Source organism: Pavona decussata, unplaced genomic scaffold (assembly GCF_977016875.1).
Source record: "Pavona decussata unplaced genomic scaffold, jaPavDecu1.1 SCAFFOLD_225, whole genome shotgun sequence".
NCBI lineage: Eukaryota > Metazoa > Cnidaria > Anthozoa > Scleractinia > Agariciidae > Pavona > Pavona decussata.
In genome coordinates this window covers 870,323-887,735 of record NW_028145630.1, presented here as the reverse complement: position 1 = coordinate 887,735, position 17,413 = coordinate 870,323, and the positions used below count along the sequence as shown (strand labels likewise).

The 17,413-nt window shown below is 36.7% G+C and overlaps 1 protein-coding gene across 1 annotated transcript in view; it reads right to left on the bottom strand.

The window, feature by feature from the left end:
* The window catches only part of LOC146458959 (protein sidekick-1-like), a gene marked incomplete at its 3' end in the record, with an annotated part of 92,365 nt that extends 78,085 nt beyond the window's left edge, over window positions 1-14,280 (bottom strand). The window contains exons 1-12 of the mRNA XM_085090175.1: window positions 14,171-14,280; window positions 11,513-11,797; window positions 10,410-10,694; window positions 9,693-9,980; window positions 8,973-9,263; window positions 7,913-8,200; window positions 7,193-7,483; window positions 6,017-6,304; window positions 4,547-4,852; window positions 3,053-3,370; window positions 2,766-2,833; window positions 313-538 (exon numbers count right to left, since the gene is read on the bottom strand). Coding sequence (XP_084946301.1) covers window positions 313-538; window positions 2,766-2,833; window positions 3,053-3,370; window positions 4,547-4,852; window positions 6,017-6,304; window positions 7,193-7,483; window positions 7,913-8,200; window positions 8,973-9,263; window positions 9,693-9,980; window positions 10,410-10,694; window positions 11,513-11,797; window positions 14,171-14,228 — 2,992 coding nt within the window. The remainder of the gene's footprint in view (window positions 1-312; window positions 539-2,765; window positions 2,834-3,052; window positions 3,371-4,546; window positions 4,853-6,016; window positions 6,305-7,192; window positions 7,484-7,912; window positions 8,201-8,972; window positions 9,264-9,692; window positions 9,981-10,409; window positions 10,695-11,512; window positions 11,798-14,170) is intronic.
* Between the last annotated feature and the right edge of the window lie 3,133 nt (window positions 14,281-17,413).

Below are 17,413 nucleotides of genomic sequence, written 5' to 3'. Positions count from 1 at the left end.
CTCATTTGGTAAACCACGTCATTTTGGCCTAAGAGGCATCATTTTTGTGAAGGGATCACTCAATGAAGAATTACAAGTAATATAAATAATTATTACAGGCACAAAGGCATAACATGACCATGTACATGTAGAGTTTACTTATTAATTAATGCTGAGTATAAAACAAAATTGCATGAGTAAGCGTAAAGCAATATCAAAATTATCAGCAAAATGGTCACCGTACAGTGTTGAACAGAAAACAAATTAAGTTTTTTGTTGAGTGTACTTAATAAATGATAAAGAGAGTAGAAGTGGGCAACTTAAACCACTTACTATCTTGATCTGTCTTCCTTTCAGTTTGATTGCTCTCAGGGCTGGCTCCTTTACTGTTAAAAGCCTGCATGGAAAAATTGTATGAGGTGAACTTATCCAAAGGTGTCACCAGATACGAGGTGGTGTCCTTTCCAAGGACAGTGCGATTTTCTTGTGTGCTATCTTTTTTCTTGTACAAAATAAAATACCCCTGGATGGCACCTCTGGCTTGTTGTTTGGTTAGTATCTAAATGGAGAAAAAGAGAGGAAAATATTGACCACGCTCTCAAGAATACATTATATATAATTACTGGATGGCAGCAGGAGTAAAACTTAACTTGGACACCAAATTGATCAGTTTGACGTTTGAATGCCCATTTTCTTTTTTTTTATTAGGTAACTGCAATTTAGCGAACCAGCCAACCACCTTATGCTATGAAATTGAAATAGATAACGCGTACACGATGAAAAATCTCGAGAAACAAATTTCCGAGCCCCTCGATTCCTCCTTGGGGCCCGGAAATTCTTTTTTCCCGAGATCATCGTGTGCTTGTTATTTATTTTATTGTTATAACTACAATTTAAAACAGGATAAATAATTAAATAACTTGCAGCTTTTACCCTTACATTCGCATATGTACACAACAGGACAATTATTTCAGTGTGACGCGAGTCACACTAGGAATTTTTTTTTAGTTACAATTAATATGATAAAATCAATTCATAAGTTACTCGTTTTATCAAGTCTCTTGATCTGAAGAATCATAACAATTAGTCAGAGTCGGACTTGTATGCTCAAATAATTTATCTTAAGCTTTTCATTCCTTTGTAACAAGGATCATTACCATTACGGACATTTATTAGTCGCGACAAGGAGTGAAAAGTGTAAGTAATCATTTTCGTGTCGCTTTCCCTTAGTTTTCGCCCTATTCAGATCTCTCAATCTCCAAACATCAAAAATCTGGAGACTGAGGTAAAAAAATCTGGCGATTGATCGGCAGAAAAAACCAAGTAAACACAGGTGCTAATCAAAAGAAAGTGCAGTTTCCGCCATTTGGAAAATGTGAGTGACCAAAACGAGAGAGACTGGTAATGAAAACTTAATTTGGCACATGTCTTCGAATATGTATGGTCATAGGCTGTGTTTTCAGTAAATAGACGGATTAACTTAGCGTTGTTTACTAACTATGGATTGATTTGCATTGATTTGCACGAAATTGGCACAAGAAAGTCAGCTTACCAAGCCCAAAATGAAATTATAGAAGGAAATCGTATCCTTTCAGTTTTTGACTGTTTATCGTGGGATTTTTGTGTCTCGTCGTGAGACCGTGAGACTGAACTGAAAACCGTGAGTTTCATGGCAAAATCGTGAGACTTTAGAGATCTGCCTATTTTTATTCCATTTTTCTGATCTTTGTAATTGTAGCTTTCCACCACGTGCCATGAAAGTTAATGAAATAAATTAAGTGATTTCTAGAATCTTGGCCAACTGGTTGAACGACGTGTCCTGACTCATCGCCGGTCGGAGTCGGGAACGCGACATTTAGCCCCTGTAGTGACAATAGGAAAATAAAACAAAAATACCAGTACCCACATATAGAGAAGAAAGAAAATAAGCTTAATGTGTTAATGACTTTACAGTATTACTAAGTTAAACATCAAACTTAGCATTAATCTTTGCTGGAGCAGATAGACTGAAACAGCCATTAACCAGATTACTGTGACACAGAAAGACAAGTGTCAACCGACTGTAGTGTTATGATATCTTAAAAAAAATTATATTAAAATCCTCTTTTCTTCTTCTTCTTCTTCTTCTTCTTCTTCTTCTTCTTCTTCTTCTTCTTCTTCTTCTTCTTCTTCTTCTTCTTCTTCTTTTTTCACCGTGTTAATTTTATCTAATGTTCTTCAGTTAATTTCCAATAGGCCATTTTACAGTTGTGTGCTTAGTGACCTGGTCTTGAATTGGAAGCGAGGCTGGGGTTGACCTTGTTTTGATACAGACCTCACTGCTTTTCATATGTAAATGCAAACTAGTTAGCATAAGAACAGTGTGATCTACATATGAAAAGCAGCGAGCTCTGTATCAAAACAAGGTCAACCCCAGCCTCGCTTTCAATTCAAGACCAGGTCACTTAGCATACAACTGTAAAATGGGCTATTGACCTGTGTTTGTCTCTTGGGCCTTTTTGGTTTTTCTGAGCTTTTTGTGATATCATTGGGTATTTGTCCAGGTGTGTTGGTTCCAACTGTCATTGTGAGTACCTAATTTGTAAGTATAATTTTAGCACCAAACAACACTTTTACATGCATCTGTGAAAATTTAGCACATGAAAAACAATTACCAGCATAAGCTTCCTCAGAAAATTATTCCAAATACTGACAGTCATAATATGGTATATTATTGCCGTATCCAATTAAATGAATATTACACGTAGAATCAATTATAGGAATTGAAATGAACATTCCAATCATACCTGCCAAGAGACATTAACGGCAGTGGAATTTAAAACAGTCACATTGAAGGATGGAGCAGTACTTGGAGCTGTTAAAAGAAATTCACCATTGCCATTAGAATTAATCTTCCTTTAGCATTATATGGGCATGTGCTTGCCCTCGGATATATCATTTGTCTGTCATATGTCTTGTCATATTGTCTGGGAGTTAGTAACGGCTATGTATGTATGTATGTATTTATTTATTTATTTATTTATTTATTTATTTATTCGGCTATATACGGCTATTCATATTAATGTCAACATACCTTCTTCATCTGTGGTTGTATTCACTACAGAGCTTCTAAGACTAGGACCAACTTTGTTAGTTGCAAACACCTTAATAAAGTAGGTTGTCCAAGGAAAAAGATCCTCAAGAGTAGCACTTGTGGAGGAGCCAGATACCACACAGGTACCATTTGATGATCCTTGACATTTAGCATTGCTAAAGTTCTGATTGTCTTCTCTGATCTCCACTGTGTAGTTAAGAATTTCACTGTTCCCATCAAAACCAGCCCTCCAGGAGATATTCACCAAACGTGATCCCTTAGACGCCACCAACACATCTTGTGGTGGGTCTGGTACCACTGTGGAGTACAATAATTATAGTATACGCAGTACAATCAGCCTTCAGAGAGTTAATTATATCTCCTATGACACAATCTTGCAATAAATATTATTATTACTAAGGGATCAATCAGATGAGCTACTACTTGTACAATAGGTAGATGTACACCTTTGATCCAAATGACCTCTAGCTTCCTGGCCATGTGTGGCGCTCCAGCTTGAAAAGGACTGAAGCCGCCGTTACACGTTGAAACTTTTAGCTGAAACTTGTGTGCAACGGCGAACGAGACCAGTTTCACGAAGTGGTGTTACACGGTGAAACTCTTGTTTTTTCACCACTGAGACCGTTGCAAGCCGTTGCAGAAGTAGAAAGCGGTTCTACTTTTCGTGAAACTTGTCTCGCAACGGAAGTTCGAAAAAGTTTCACGAAACCGACCATGTTACACGGTGCAACGCCTGCTAAAACTTGTTTCGCAGCGCCGTTGCACGCAAGTTTCAGCTAAAAGTTTCAACGTGTAACGGCGGCTTGAGATGCATTCGTTGGTAACAATCTTCGCCTACAGCTAATTTTAAAATATTCTTTAAAACATTCTCTGTTAAAAGTGTTATCATTTTAAGCTCAGGTTTCCAAAAAGTATTGAGACAAACATTTTTTGTCCCCGGAAAGTACCATGAGATTCCCTTTTAATACCATGCAGTGTACAGTACCTTAACCCTCCCCCTTTACAGGGTTTAAACACCTTAAAATGGTTAAGAACATTTAATAACATTTAATAAGTTTTAGGCATAGCATTTGGTTCATGAACCCTTGCAATTAACTACTACTAATTCACTATTAACAGAATCTACCATCTACAAAAAAATACATTGATCAAGAAAACCTGAATACTTACATGTATAGTAGCTAATAAAAGTGTATACTCTATACACATTTTAGTTTTGAAACCAAATAAACATACTGAAAAAGTACATTGTATCTCTGTCTATGTAACAAGAGCGCTTGAATTCAGACTTTTGTGTCTGGTATTGTATACTTTCCTGGTACAAAGACAATAATTATTATAAGGATGTACAACCTGTTTGTAACGTTCACTCATTTTTTCTATATTCATTGGTTACATACATGCATGTACTGATATCACAGGAATAAGTTATAGACACTGATAATGTAGTCACACAAAAAGGTAAAAACAAACCTTGTACAACAAGTAATGTTATAGCAGATGAATTATGGACACTGTTTATAGCCAGGCATGTGTATTTCCCAGCAACTTCTAAGGTACTTGCATTGATTCTCAACTTTACTAGGCTTTCATTGAAATATACAATAGATCCTTGTGTGAAATTTTCAATGGAAGCATTTCTTGAAATAACAGTTCCATCTTTTTTCCATTGTACTTCAGAAGGTGTTGGTGAAGAATTGTAGTGGCATGTCAACATGACGTCATTTGCTATAACAACAAACTGTTCTGGAGCACCAACAATTGTCACCTCTGGTTTAACTGCAATCAAATACAAACAGTAAGTTGCAGTCAGTTAATTAAGTAAACCACCTTTGGGATGCTCAAGCCATCTCATTTTCACGTATTTGCTTTGTTTTAATTTCTGCCAATGACAATTGCTGTCTTTGCATTTGCCAGTTGAAGTGAAAATCAAACAAGGAAACTAGAGAAATTTTTAAAAAGGAGTCAGCAATAAACAGGACAGGTACACAAATATCACTGCCAAGGAGTCTCGCAATAACATGATATAGACACGAGGCGTGCGATACCTGTAATTAAATATCAGACCAAACTACGTTTTTGGACTGAAAAGGTTGTCTGAGAACTGAACTCTCGCAAGCCAATGTTCAATCTCGTTCTGATATTTTAAATCTTTCCTTAAAACGCTATGATAAACATGTTATAATTAGTCACATTCGTCGTCCATTAAAAATCTTTCCAATATGAAATTAGGTCTGTTGGTGTTTTTGCCAGTGAAGTTAATATTCTCGGTATACCCCGCACGAGGAAGAAGGCGTGTAAACGATATTAAAAACTATCAAATTTATCAAAAACGAAAATAACAACACACATTATTTCTGAAGTTAAAGAAGAGGTATTCTAAAGGTGATCTTTTAAGATATTTAAACAGACCGAAGAAGCTCAAATCAAGTTTGCTCAAATCTCAGCTTCCAGCCCAAATTTTACCCAGATCTCATTCTCAGTGCCCAAATTTAATGGTCAAATTCCATTTCTGAGTGTGTCATGATCAAATCTCATTTTAATTTCCAGTTTTCCAGTGGAAAAAAAGTGCAAACCACATTTCCTATTTAACCCTACGCCGCCCTCCTCATTCATTTTAAAATACGTTAAGTAAAGTTTAAAACACAAGCAGCAGTGTCTTATCGGGATTTAAAACCACGATAAAACACGTGCTGCGAGTGTTTTGAACGGCTTCAAAGACATTCCCGGAAAGGCGTGTGTCAAGAGAGTTCATAACAATGATGCTTTTGTGAACGTTGGAAATTAGCGTACGAGAAAAACATTAAACACCGAATACTAATAAGGAGGAGGTTTTATCGGCTATAAAACCACTGCACGTGATGTTTTATCGACCATTTGATAGATCAATGGGCTAATAAATTATTACTTAGTTTTTGAATGACAGTTAAATAAATTACTCACAATGTACTTCAAGTGTCCCCGCAGTTGATGTAATGTTACCAATACTGTTGTTTGCCACACATCTGTATTGTCCTTCATCTGATTGGTGAACATCCTGTATTCTCAAACTATGAGTGTTCCCTGATGAACTTGCGGTTAGTTTTGAATTTGCTGGTGTGTTCAGTATCTCATTGTTCTTTGTCCATTTGATGCTGGGTTGAGGGTTTCCTTCTACTGAACAGTTAAAAACAACTAGTCGTCCTTCAATTTGCACGATATCTTCTGGATGTTTTGTTAATTCAGGTGCATCTAAAACGACACAAATACAAATACAGTCAAACGCCTTCAATACCGACACCAAAGGGACAGAGTTGATTGTCTGTTTTTAATGGAGGTCTCTGTAATACAGAGATAGAGTTTTAAATGTTTTGATCTCTCTAGTACCAAAAAAATAGTCAGCATTAAACAAGACGCGTTAATATAGGTTTTGCTCCCGCCTTTGGCACCAAGTGACAGCTCTGTCCATAATAAGATTGTGGGTAAGTTTCTATTTTGTCTCTCCGGCTACAAGTGAACAGTGTCCATCTCTGATAATAAGCATGTGGTGCGTATTATATAGGCAAGGCTTAAGTGATTTTTGGCCTATCCAAGTGAGGAACTGTCTGTTTTATTAGAGATGCACAAAGAGAGCTCTCATGATTTTTGGTTTAATTGGGACCCTGTGTTCTGTCAGTTGGTGTCTGTATTAAAGAGAGATCGTTTAACGACCAAGTTAACTGTCCGTAAAAAGGAGGTTTTCGTATTATTGTGGTGTCCGAAAAAAAAATCATAGTGGAACTTCAATCCGTAATTGGATTTCTTTAGCTGAAATGAAAAGTCTCGTACTAAAATAAAAGGATTGTGTCCATAGGAATCTATCGATAAAATCACATGAATCAATGAAAGCGATGACGATGATTGGCAGAATAATTGCGATATCGACATGTTTCAATTGATCAATAAAATCGATAGCATTTATGCAACTCTTATGGAAAGTTATCGATTTGTACTGGACGTTTTTCCGGTATCGGTTCATTTGAATCAATAGTCCACGTCGGGTATTCCTATACTCAGAAATGATAATACTCCTCTACTCAGGACTCACCACCGAGCAACTTTAGCATGAACATTAAAGAAAAAATGCTAATTAGTATTTACATTGTACATTCAGTGTAGCAGCGTTGGAGGTAACTGATTCAATAACCATGTTGTTGGCCACACATCTGTATTCATGTGTACTGTCATTCCTTCTCACATTCGTTATAGTCAACTGTTTGTTATCTGATGATAAAATGATTCTGGGATCGGCAGCCGCATTTACAACAGATCCATCTATGGTCCACAAAAAACCCGTAGGTACTGGATTTCCAATGGCGTTACAAGATAAAGTGACGTTTTTTCCTTCTTCAACTATCAGATTCTCTGGATGAGAAGTGAACTCAGGCTTGTCTGCATTTAGTGATAAGAAAAGTGAACCTCACAATTAGTAGTTTAAAGAGCTATGATTCCTACATTCACACATGGAAGGAGCTACTGATTCCTACATTTGTACATAGTAAGAGCTACTGATTACTTCATTTGTACATAGTAATCATGAGTTCTATCAAGCATTTTCAGACAGATCTACAAGGATATTGTCTAGCAGCGGGGATTTTTCTTTTTGGTCATGATACGCAACGTGGAAAATGAGAACGTTGGGAAAACCACTAAGTTCCATTAAGTTACAAGGCCAGAAATCAACTATAGTTTAATGTACCGGCCTCCGCCTTTATAATAGTATTCCTATACTCAGAAATTATAATACTCGTCTACTCAGAACTGAACACCGAGCAACCTTAGCATGACTATCAAAGAGAAATAATGAAAAGTTGTATTTACATAGTATATTAGTCAGTGTAGCAGCATTGGAGGTAACATTTCCAATAATGTTGTAGGCCACACATCGGTATTGATTTCCACTGTCTGTCCTTCTCACATTGGTTATAGTCAACCGCTTGTCCTCCAATGATAAACTGATTCTGGGATCGGCAGTCGTATTTACAGCAGATCCATTTATGGTCCACGAAAAAGTTGGTACTGGATTTCCAGTGGCGTTACAAGAGAACATCAAATTTAATCCTTCCGTCGCTGTCGTATACTGTGGATGTTCTGTGATCTCAGGTGCAACTAAATTAAAAAAACAAATCATTCACCTGATGTAAGCATAGAACATTTTCAAGACTTTTTCCTTGCAAGACATGATCTACGTCTTAGTTATCATCTATGGACGGGGTAAAGGAAACCGAAGGAGTCAGTGCTACTTTTTAATTTTCGTAGAAGCGGTGATTTGTATGTATTTTTTTTTCGGTCTTCATATGTCACGGGAAGGAGGGGGGGGGGGGGGGGTATGAAAACAAGCAAAATGTAACAACTCAAGCTAAGTCTTCGTATGTTTAGAAAAGAAGTTTCTTTAACGAAACTTTAAAGAAGACACGACGGTAGCTCATTTATTTTTGTGTACCATCATTTACCTCTATGCTCAGAAATAATAATATTCCTTCATTCAGAACTGTACATCAAGCCGATCTTAGCATGAATATTAACTGAGACAAATAATGTTAAGTAGTATTTACATTGTATATTCAGTGTAGCAGCATTGGAGGTAACAGTTCCAATAATGTTGTTGGCCAAACATCGGTATTGATTTCCACTGTCATGATTGGCAGAATAATTGCGATATCGACATGTTTCAATTGATCAATAAAATCGATAGCATTTATGCAACTCTTATGGAAAGTTATCGATTTGTACTGGACGTTTTTCCGGTATCGGTTCATTTGAATCAATAGTCCACGTCGGGTATTCCTATACTCAGAAATGATAATACTCCTCTACTCAGGACTCACCACCGAGCAACTTTAGCATGAACATTAAAGAAAAAATGCTAATTAGTATTTACATTGTACATTCAGTGTAGCAGCGTTGGAGGTAACTGATTCAATAACCATGTTGTTGGCAACACATCGGTATTCATGTGTACTGTCATTCCTTCTCACATTCGTTATAGTCAACTGTTTGTTATCTGATGATAAAATGATTCTGGGATCGGCAGCCGCATTTACAACAGATCCATCTATGGTCCACAAAAAACCCGTAGGTACTGGATTTCCAATGGCGTTACAAGATAAAGTGACGTTTTTTCCTTCTTCAACTATCAGATTCTCTGGATGAGAAGTGAACTCAGGCTTGTCTGCATTTAGTAATAAGAGAAGTGAACCTCACAATTAGTAGTTTAAAGGGCTATGATTCCTACATTCACACATGGAAGGAGCTACTGATTCCTACATTTGTACATAGTAAGAGCTACTGATTACTTCATTTGTACATAGTAATCATGAGTTCTATCAAGCATTTTCAGACAGATCTACAAGGATATTGTCTAGCAGCGGGGATTTTTCTTTTTGGTCATGATACGCAACGTGGAAAATGAGAACGTTGGGAAAACCACTAAGTTCCATTAAGTTACAAGGCCAGAAATCAACTATAGTTTAATGTACCGGCCTCCGCCTTTATAATAGTATTCCTATACTCAGAAATTATAATACTCGTCTACTCAGAACTGAACACCGAGCAACCTTAGCATGACTATCAAAGAGAAATAATGAAAAGTTGTATTTACATAGTATATTAGTCAGTGTAGCGGCATTGGAGGTAACATTTCCAATAATGTTGTAGGCCACACATCGGTATTGATTTCCACTGTCTGTCCTTCTCACATTGGTTATAGTCAACCGCTTGTCCTCCAATGATAAACTGATTCTGGGATCGGCAGTCGTATTTACAGCAGATCCATTTATGGTCCACGAAAAAGTTGGTACTGGATTTCCAGTGGCGTTACAAGAGAACATCAAATTTAATCCTTCCGTCGCTGTCGTATACTGTGGATGTTCTGTGATCTCAGGTGCAACTAAATTAAAAAACAAATCATTCACCTGATGTAAGCAGAAAACATTTTCAGGACTTTCGCCTGGCAAGATATGATCTACGTCTTAGTTATCATCTGCGGCCAGGATTGCTGACACCAACGAAGTCAGTGCTACTTCTTAATTTTCGTAGCAGCGGTGATTTGTATGTAGGTTTTTCTTTTGGGCGGTAATATATTACGGGGGGAAATGAGTGCCAGCAAAATGTAACTGAACTAAAGCTATAAGTTCGATTATGTTGACAAAAGACGTCTCTATTAAGGAAATCTTAAAGAAAAGAAGGCACAAAGTAGCTATACTTTCTTGTACCATCATTCACCTCTATACTAAAATAATAATCCTCTACTCAGAACTGAACACCGAGCCGATCTTAGCATGAATCTGAAAGAGACATTATGCTAAGTAGTATTTACATTGTATATTCAGTGTAGCAGCATTGGAGGTAACATTTCCAATAGTGTTGTTGGCCACACATCGGTATTGATTTCCACTGTCCGTCCTTTTCACATTCGTTATAGTCAAGTGCTTGTTATCTGATGATAAACTGATTCTGGGATCGGCAGTCGTATTAACAGCAGATCCATCTATGGTCCAAGAAAAAGTCGGTACTGGATTTCCAATGGCGTTACAAGAGAAAGTCACATTAGTTCCTTCGTTTGGTGCCGCATTCTGTGGATGTTCTGTGATCTGAAGTGCAACTGCAATTAAAAAACAAATCAATTACCTGATGTTCAGAACTTTTTCCTGGCAAGACATGATTTATGTCCACGGGTTTGGCGGCCTCAACGGAGCCTGTTCTACTTCTCTGCAGTGTATGATGTTTTTAATCATAATTATTTCATTTCATTTTTTAACCTTACTTGTTCAATTTCCTTGTAAACATAGGATATGAAATTATTTTAGTACGCGTACTGAACCGCCCGCATGTGTGTTTCTACAAGATACAGCTTCTTTTGCAGTTAAATAAAAGTGTTATAAGTGATTATTGTGAAATGTTCGTGGCTAGCCTGGCGCGGCGTTTCGTCTCGGCCAAGAGACTCCTCAGAGACCTTTAGAATTTATAGGCAAATTCACTACTAGATGATATATCATATCATATATCATATCATATCTTTATTTACCCTTCGCCGTCTCTGTTGGATATGCTCCGTCTTCGTGTTAGTAGATTTCTACAACAGTCGTTTGGGAATTTGAAAATCAGTTACACAGCGAACTTAAAGCGGGGCCGGCATTCAGAGGCGGACACCATCAGGTCAACTGAAACGAACTAAATCTGTTACTTTGCTTCCTTTAATTTAAGGTTAAGAGATGCCTGAGCGATCGCAAGGGTGTCTGGCGTGCCTAATAGAAAGAGACTACTGCGGTCAGTTTTGTTGCAAATGCATATAATTTGAAAACCGCCTATTGGAATTTCTATTACCATTTCAAATAATACAATCAATTTCTTTTAGTTTGTGCTGAGCGTCGACTCATTATCGTTTCAAAACGGACCGAAAATAAAGGCCACTGTTCTTACATTGAACATCCAGAGTGGCAGCATCGGAGGTAGTTTCATATCCACCGCTTATGGTAGCCACACATCGATATTGTCCACTGTCTGCTCTGCTCACATTAGTTATAGTCAACGTCGTATTGTCTGCCCGAAAACTGATTCTGGAATCTCCACTCGAACTTATAGTGGATCCGCCTTTGGTCCATGATATTGTAGGTACTGGATTTCCAGTGGCGTTACAAGAGAAAGTCACATTAGTTCCTTCGCTTGCCGTCACATTCTGTGGATGTTCTGCGATCTGAGGTGGGACTGAAATTAGGAAACAAATCAGTTACCTGATGTTCATGACTTTCGTCGGGAAAAAATGATTTAATTCTGAGTTATCAGCCACGGGTTTGGCGGTCTCAACGCGTACGGGAGCCAGTGCTACTTCTCTGCAGTATATGATGTTTTTTAATCATCTTATGTCATTCCATTTTTTAACCTAACTTTACTTGTTCAATTTCGTTATAAACTTAGTATATGGAATTATTTTAGAATTCGTACTATTTTAAGTATTGGTGAACCACTTGAATGTGTATTTCTACAAGGTACAACTTCTTTTGCAGTTAAACAAAGGTGTTATTATTGTGACGCCACTGAATTGCGTTGTGCATCCTAATTGCACATCTAGACCTAAATTTTACCTATTTTAAGAAATGCGACTCGCAATGATATAGCCGAATTTGAAGGTTGTTCATTGTTCAATTTTGAAATATTCTGGTGACATCACCATAAGATGATATATCATATCATATATCACATCATAACGTTATTTACCCAGCGTATGCAGCTAATTTTTTACCCATTCAACCATGACAATAGACAGGCAAAGACCAATCCACAAACACCGGGAACTCGTCCCCTACTCTTTGCGAACAGTGAGTGTGTTCTTTAACTTCCCACAGCGTTATTTACGAACAAGGGTTGTGAGATGGCGCCTACATCGTCCTTACCCGAGATAATTAAGCTTTTGCGAGATGATAAGTCTGTGAGTTTACTAAATCATTTTATCATTTGAATCATGAAAATATTCGTAACTGAAATATTCATAAAACTTACAGACTCACAAAAAACGTATGAGCTTTGAGCTCTCAAAGTGAAATGCATATCTTTAAACTGACTTTTCTAACGGTTAGGCCACCATAGGTGAGATTGAATCATTGAATACAATATTTGGATTCAGTCATTTGCTAAGAAATGTTGGGAACAAAAAAAAATCAATGTATTGTACAATATACATAGTGTTTTGTTGTTATTGAAATACACTTCATCGTTCTGTGTCGCCGTGTTCCTCTGGTTTAAGAGACCTACGGCCATTTGTTCTGCGTTGTTCCATTTTTCCAATGAAGACACAATAATGGCTTTGATTCATGTTTAATTATATTACAATTACAGGTAAACGTTAGTGCGTTGCTAATTTTGTGAGGGCCATTCAAACTACGTGCAGTCGTAAACTGAAGTTATTTTGTAAGCCAATAGAAATCTGAGATATTTGTGAATTTCACTCAAGATTGTGCGCACATTGCTTTGAGGAAAAGCAAGGTCGATTGCATTCGATTATGATTGCAGTAAAGCTAGTATCGTGCTTTGCGAAGCAATATTTAATGAAGTCAATCAAAATCGCTGTGAATGTTGTGCACGATTGATTTTAATATAAAATTGTTATCATTTGTTTATGACGCAAACGTTTCCGTCCGTTTAAAGCTATTTTAAGTAACGTTGTCGTGGTTGAACCCTCAAGATTACGCAACAAGACCGAAAGATAGTGTTAGGGTAACTATAAGTCTTTTGTTATTCGGCTGTCATTTCAAGGTTTTCAGTGCGTTAGAATGATGATATAAACATGCACCTTTGTGAGTTATTCTCTGCAGGGGCTTGCCACAGAGGAGAATTGGTAAATTTACTAAGTACCCACACCAAATTGCGGTGTTCTCGCATAAGCTATCTAATCCCACAACGTTAATTGAAATAGTTGTACATACGTCCTCTTCATTGTTAAATTTGAAAGTGTTCCAGAAGATAAATTTCACTACGGCTTTCGAATTAAAGTTATTCGCATCATCAAGCATGCGTGGTAAAGGTTTTGAAAAGGTCTCCCAAACAATTCAACTGAAATTCCGCTCAAGTTGACCACAACTTCAAGAAAATTCACAAAGATTTCCGCACAGCCCCTACATTAATTATGTATACATTTTGCGACTCAAACTCTAAATTCATGCTCGATCTTTGGTAAGAGGGTGATAGTGTGACACTGATGTATGTACAAAAAATATCGGTTGTGTGGACGGAAATCTTTCCGAAAATTTGTTTACGAACGATCACAGGGATTGGATCATGACTCTTAAAATAACTGTTACTACAACTGTAGGATATTTCAATTGAATTAAAGTTTCTTGGACAAATAACTAAACCTCAGGAAAAGTAAAAAGTATATTTAAATCTATTAAACTGATTCTACTCTTTAATCTTCTGGAGATTCCACTTATTTAGAACTTCTTACTTAAATAAAATGGTTTGCCGTCGAAACTGGAGAAAATTTGGAAGGTGCTAGACAGCGCGTACTTAAGGAAACCCCTAATATAATTGTTCATTCCATTAAAGCTCCTACCTGAATGATTTAAGTGATTAAAAGCAACTAACCTCCAAATGCGAGCGGTGTAGTAGCGAATAACAGCAGAAAAAGTCCGTTAACAGCCATTTTAAGAGCTAAACAGTAAAAAAATAGGCTTGCGATTTCGCTCTTACGTCTACTCGAGTAAAAGCGGAAAAATCACAGCTGTAGGTATGCAAATTCGATTTACGTTTCGAAAGCAATAATAGATAAGTCAAGAAGCAAGTCAAGCATAAAACCTTAGTCATGTAAACATTTTAATTTTAAACATTTTGAGCTGCGTTTAAAAGCACCGTTTCCCATGTAATACCTTGAAAATATGAATTCCAAGAAGTCTCAGTGACCTTCGCCCTTCAAAAGCTCTATTTTCACTGGACCCTGATAACCTGCAGCTAATTTCTTTTCTTTTTTTTGGGGGGGGGGGGGGGTTGGGAACATTGTTCGGTTGTTTGTTTTTCCTTTTGTCCTCTCAGCCAACCATGCAAGACGTTGCAAATTAAGTGGTGCAGGTCGCCCAAGCATTTTAATACTGCAATATGAGAAGAAATGCTCTGAAGTCGAAATCACGTAAATGGGGCACATTCAATACCTTTGGGTCGATCAATAATATGTTCGAGTTCGGGAGTTGAGAACAAATGACCGGAAATAAGCAAGAAACGGTGTTTACTGCATCTTTTTATTTACACAGTGTACATTTTAATCACATTTAATTGTAGAGAAGTCGGGTGAAAATCAGTGGAACAATATTTCTAAATTTTAAATCAAAACGTAACCGAAACGTAACGAAAAACAAAACAAAGCAAGGCAGAATAAGCAGTGCGAACTTTGTAGGTTTTAGAGAACAACGTCGGGTTACTGCCACAGAGTTCATGCGATTTACTTGTTTTAAGAAATAGTCAGTTAATACGCCCTGCGGCTTCTCAACTAACCTATTACTATCGATTATTCTTAATTGTAAGTTTTCGAAGGAGAAGGAATTAAGCAGGATTTGATCTTGATGAAGATACAATACACTGTAGTTAAATGTACCCTAAAACAGCGAAAGCTGAACTGGACTAACAGTCGGTGTAATGCAAGAAAAGACTGAAAGAATTCACGACTGATTAAAGAAAATTCAATGTTTTGGACTACGGTACTGATTGTTTTGACCTTTTACGTCTTGACAAACATGGTTCGAGTTAACGAGGGTAAATTTTATAGAAAATGACCTGAACGGAAACCAAATTTGGTTTCAGTTAGCGGGAGGTTCGAGTTATCGAGGGTTCGAGTTATCTGGAGTTGACCGTGTACTCCATTTCGGTCCAGGAATAACAATCTCACACACGCGCCATGTGATTGGTCAATAAATAAAACGAGGATCCGTAATTTACAGCACCCTCTTGATGTGCGGAGCGCCCCATCAGTTGAGACTTTTAAAGTTAGGCTCAAAACGTTTTTATTTAATAATAAACTTTAGTATCTTGTCATTCTATGTATGTCATCAATTTATTGTGTGTAAGTACTTTTATTAAATTTGCTTTTGCTTTTATTTAAATTTGATATTGTATTTCTTAAATCGTTATACATTGTAAGAGCATTGAGATTTAAAAAATTATCATTATCATTATTATTATTATTATTATTATTATTATTATTATTATTATTATTTGAGGGGTTTTGGAATGTTCACATTTTAGTGTATGATATATATCAGAAGCAAATATTACTTTTATTTTTTTAACGCAGATTGAATATATTTCTTTTTTCTTTTCATAAATATTTTAAAGCTTCACGTTGAACATGTTTACCATTATATCACAAGAATTTGAATACGGGAATTTTATATTTGCTGAAAATGTACATAATTTTAAGGAGTGCATAGGGTTGTGTTAAGAGTTAGTCATTTTTAATAAAGTTTATATATTATTATAATGGTAGTAAAAACAATGCCCAGATATCCTAAACAATGATTGGGCGGTCAGCCGTAGCCAATCAATGCAACGATCAAAGTCCTTACAATTAATTAAAGTCCCAACTCTTAATCATAAAGATCCTAGTAATTAAATTCTAAAACTATTTACTATCCATAAAATCCTCAATCTAAATACTGAAACTTCTGTTCCTCACGATGGAAACACTTAAAAAAAATTAAAAAAAATTAAAAAAAAGTATAATAAAACGCCTCATGTCCATTATTTAAAAATCTTAAAACGCCTCGCAATATTGAGTGAGCTTGTGATGACTGACTTCTGTATCTGCCGAGCTATTGTGTCGCTTTTATCTCCCACTAGCTCTTTAAGTGCCTTCCTGACATATCTTGAGTAACCTCCGAGTACAGTCCACAATAATATTGAACTGTGTCACACGATATTCAGGATATCTCTGCTCGAGCTCCCAGCGTAATGGCCCGTACTTTGTTGTCTTCTCGGCATCTTTCTCCTCGCTGTATTCAACCCAAGGGCAGCTCATCTCTATCAGCGATACTTTCTTATTCTCCTTGTCCACGATGGTGGCGTCGATCCTATTCGCCTTTACGTGCGTGTTATTATTATTATTATTATTATTATTATTATTATTATTATTATTATTATCATTATTATTATTATTATTATTATTATTATCTCTGAGGTTAATCGGCGAACGAGAAATGAAACTATGTTGAAATTTAACGGGCCCGAAAAATTGACCAATCACACCGCACTTACTAACTGAGAGATATAATAAAAAAGATTTTAGTTCCACCTCCCCCCCCCCACCCCCCCCCCCCCAAAAAAAAAAAAAAAAAGAAAACAATTCCACCCATTCCGACATGCATGAATGCACATGCATGTATAAAGACGCAAAAAAAAAAAATTCCGTTCTGGAATTTCCATGTGCATAACTCACTCTGAAGACATGTTTTGCTGCCTTTGCAATTTGCATTTTATATTCCCTTCGACAAGTGACCGACAGCGCGTTTCGTGGAGGAGAAAAGGAGTTCAAATAATCTTGCACATATTGCTCAAACCTGCCGTCACGCTGACTGGAAGAATGTAATGAATGACAATGTGTTTATGAAGGAAATGGGAACCAAGACCCGATGTTTAATTAAGGTATGATTCTATGATAAACTGTCTTCAAAATGCGACATTTGTATCAATGATCGAAGTTAAATTCTGTTTATAGTCGGTTGACTATCAAAGTTGACAGAAACCAAGACCGAACTGTTTAAATATTTTAGCATAAACCTGAGTGAACGACCTTTTCACCAAAAGAGTAAAAGGGGGGCATGCAGTCGCATGCAAATTAGAACG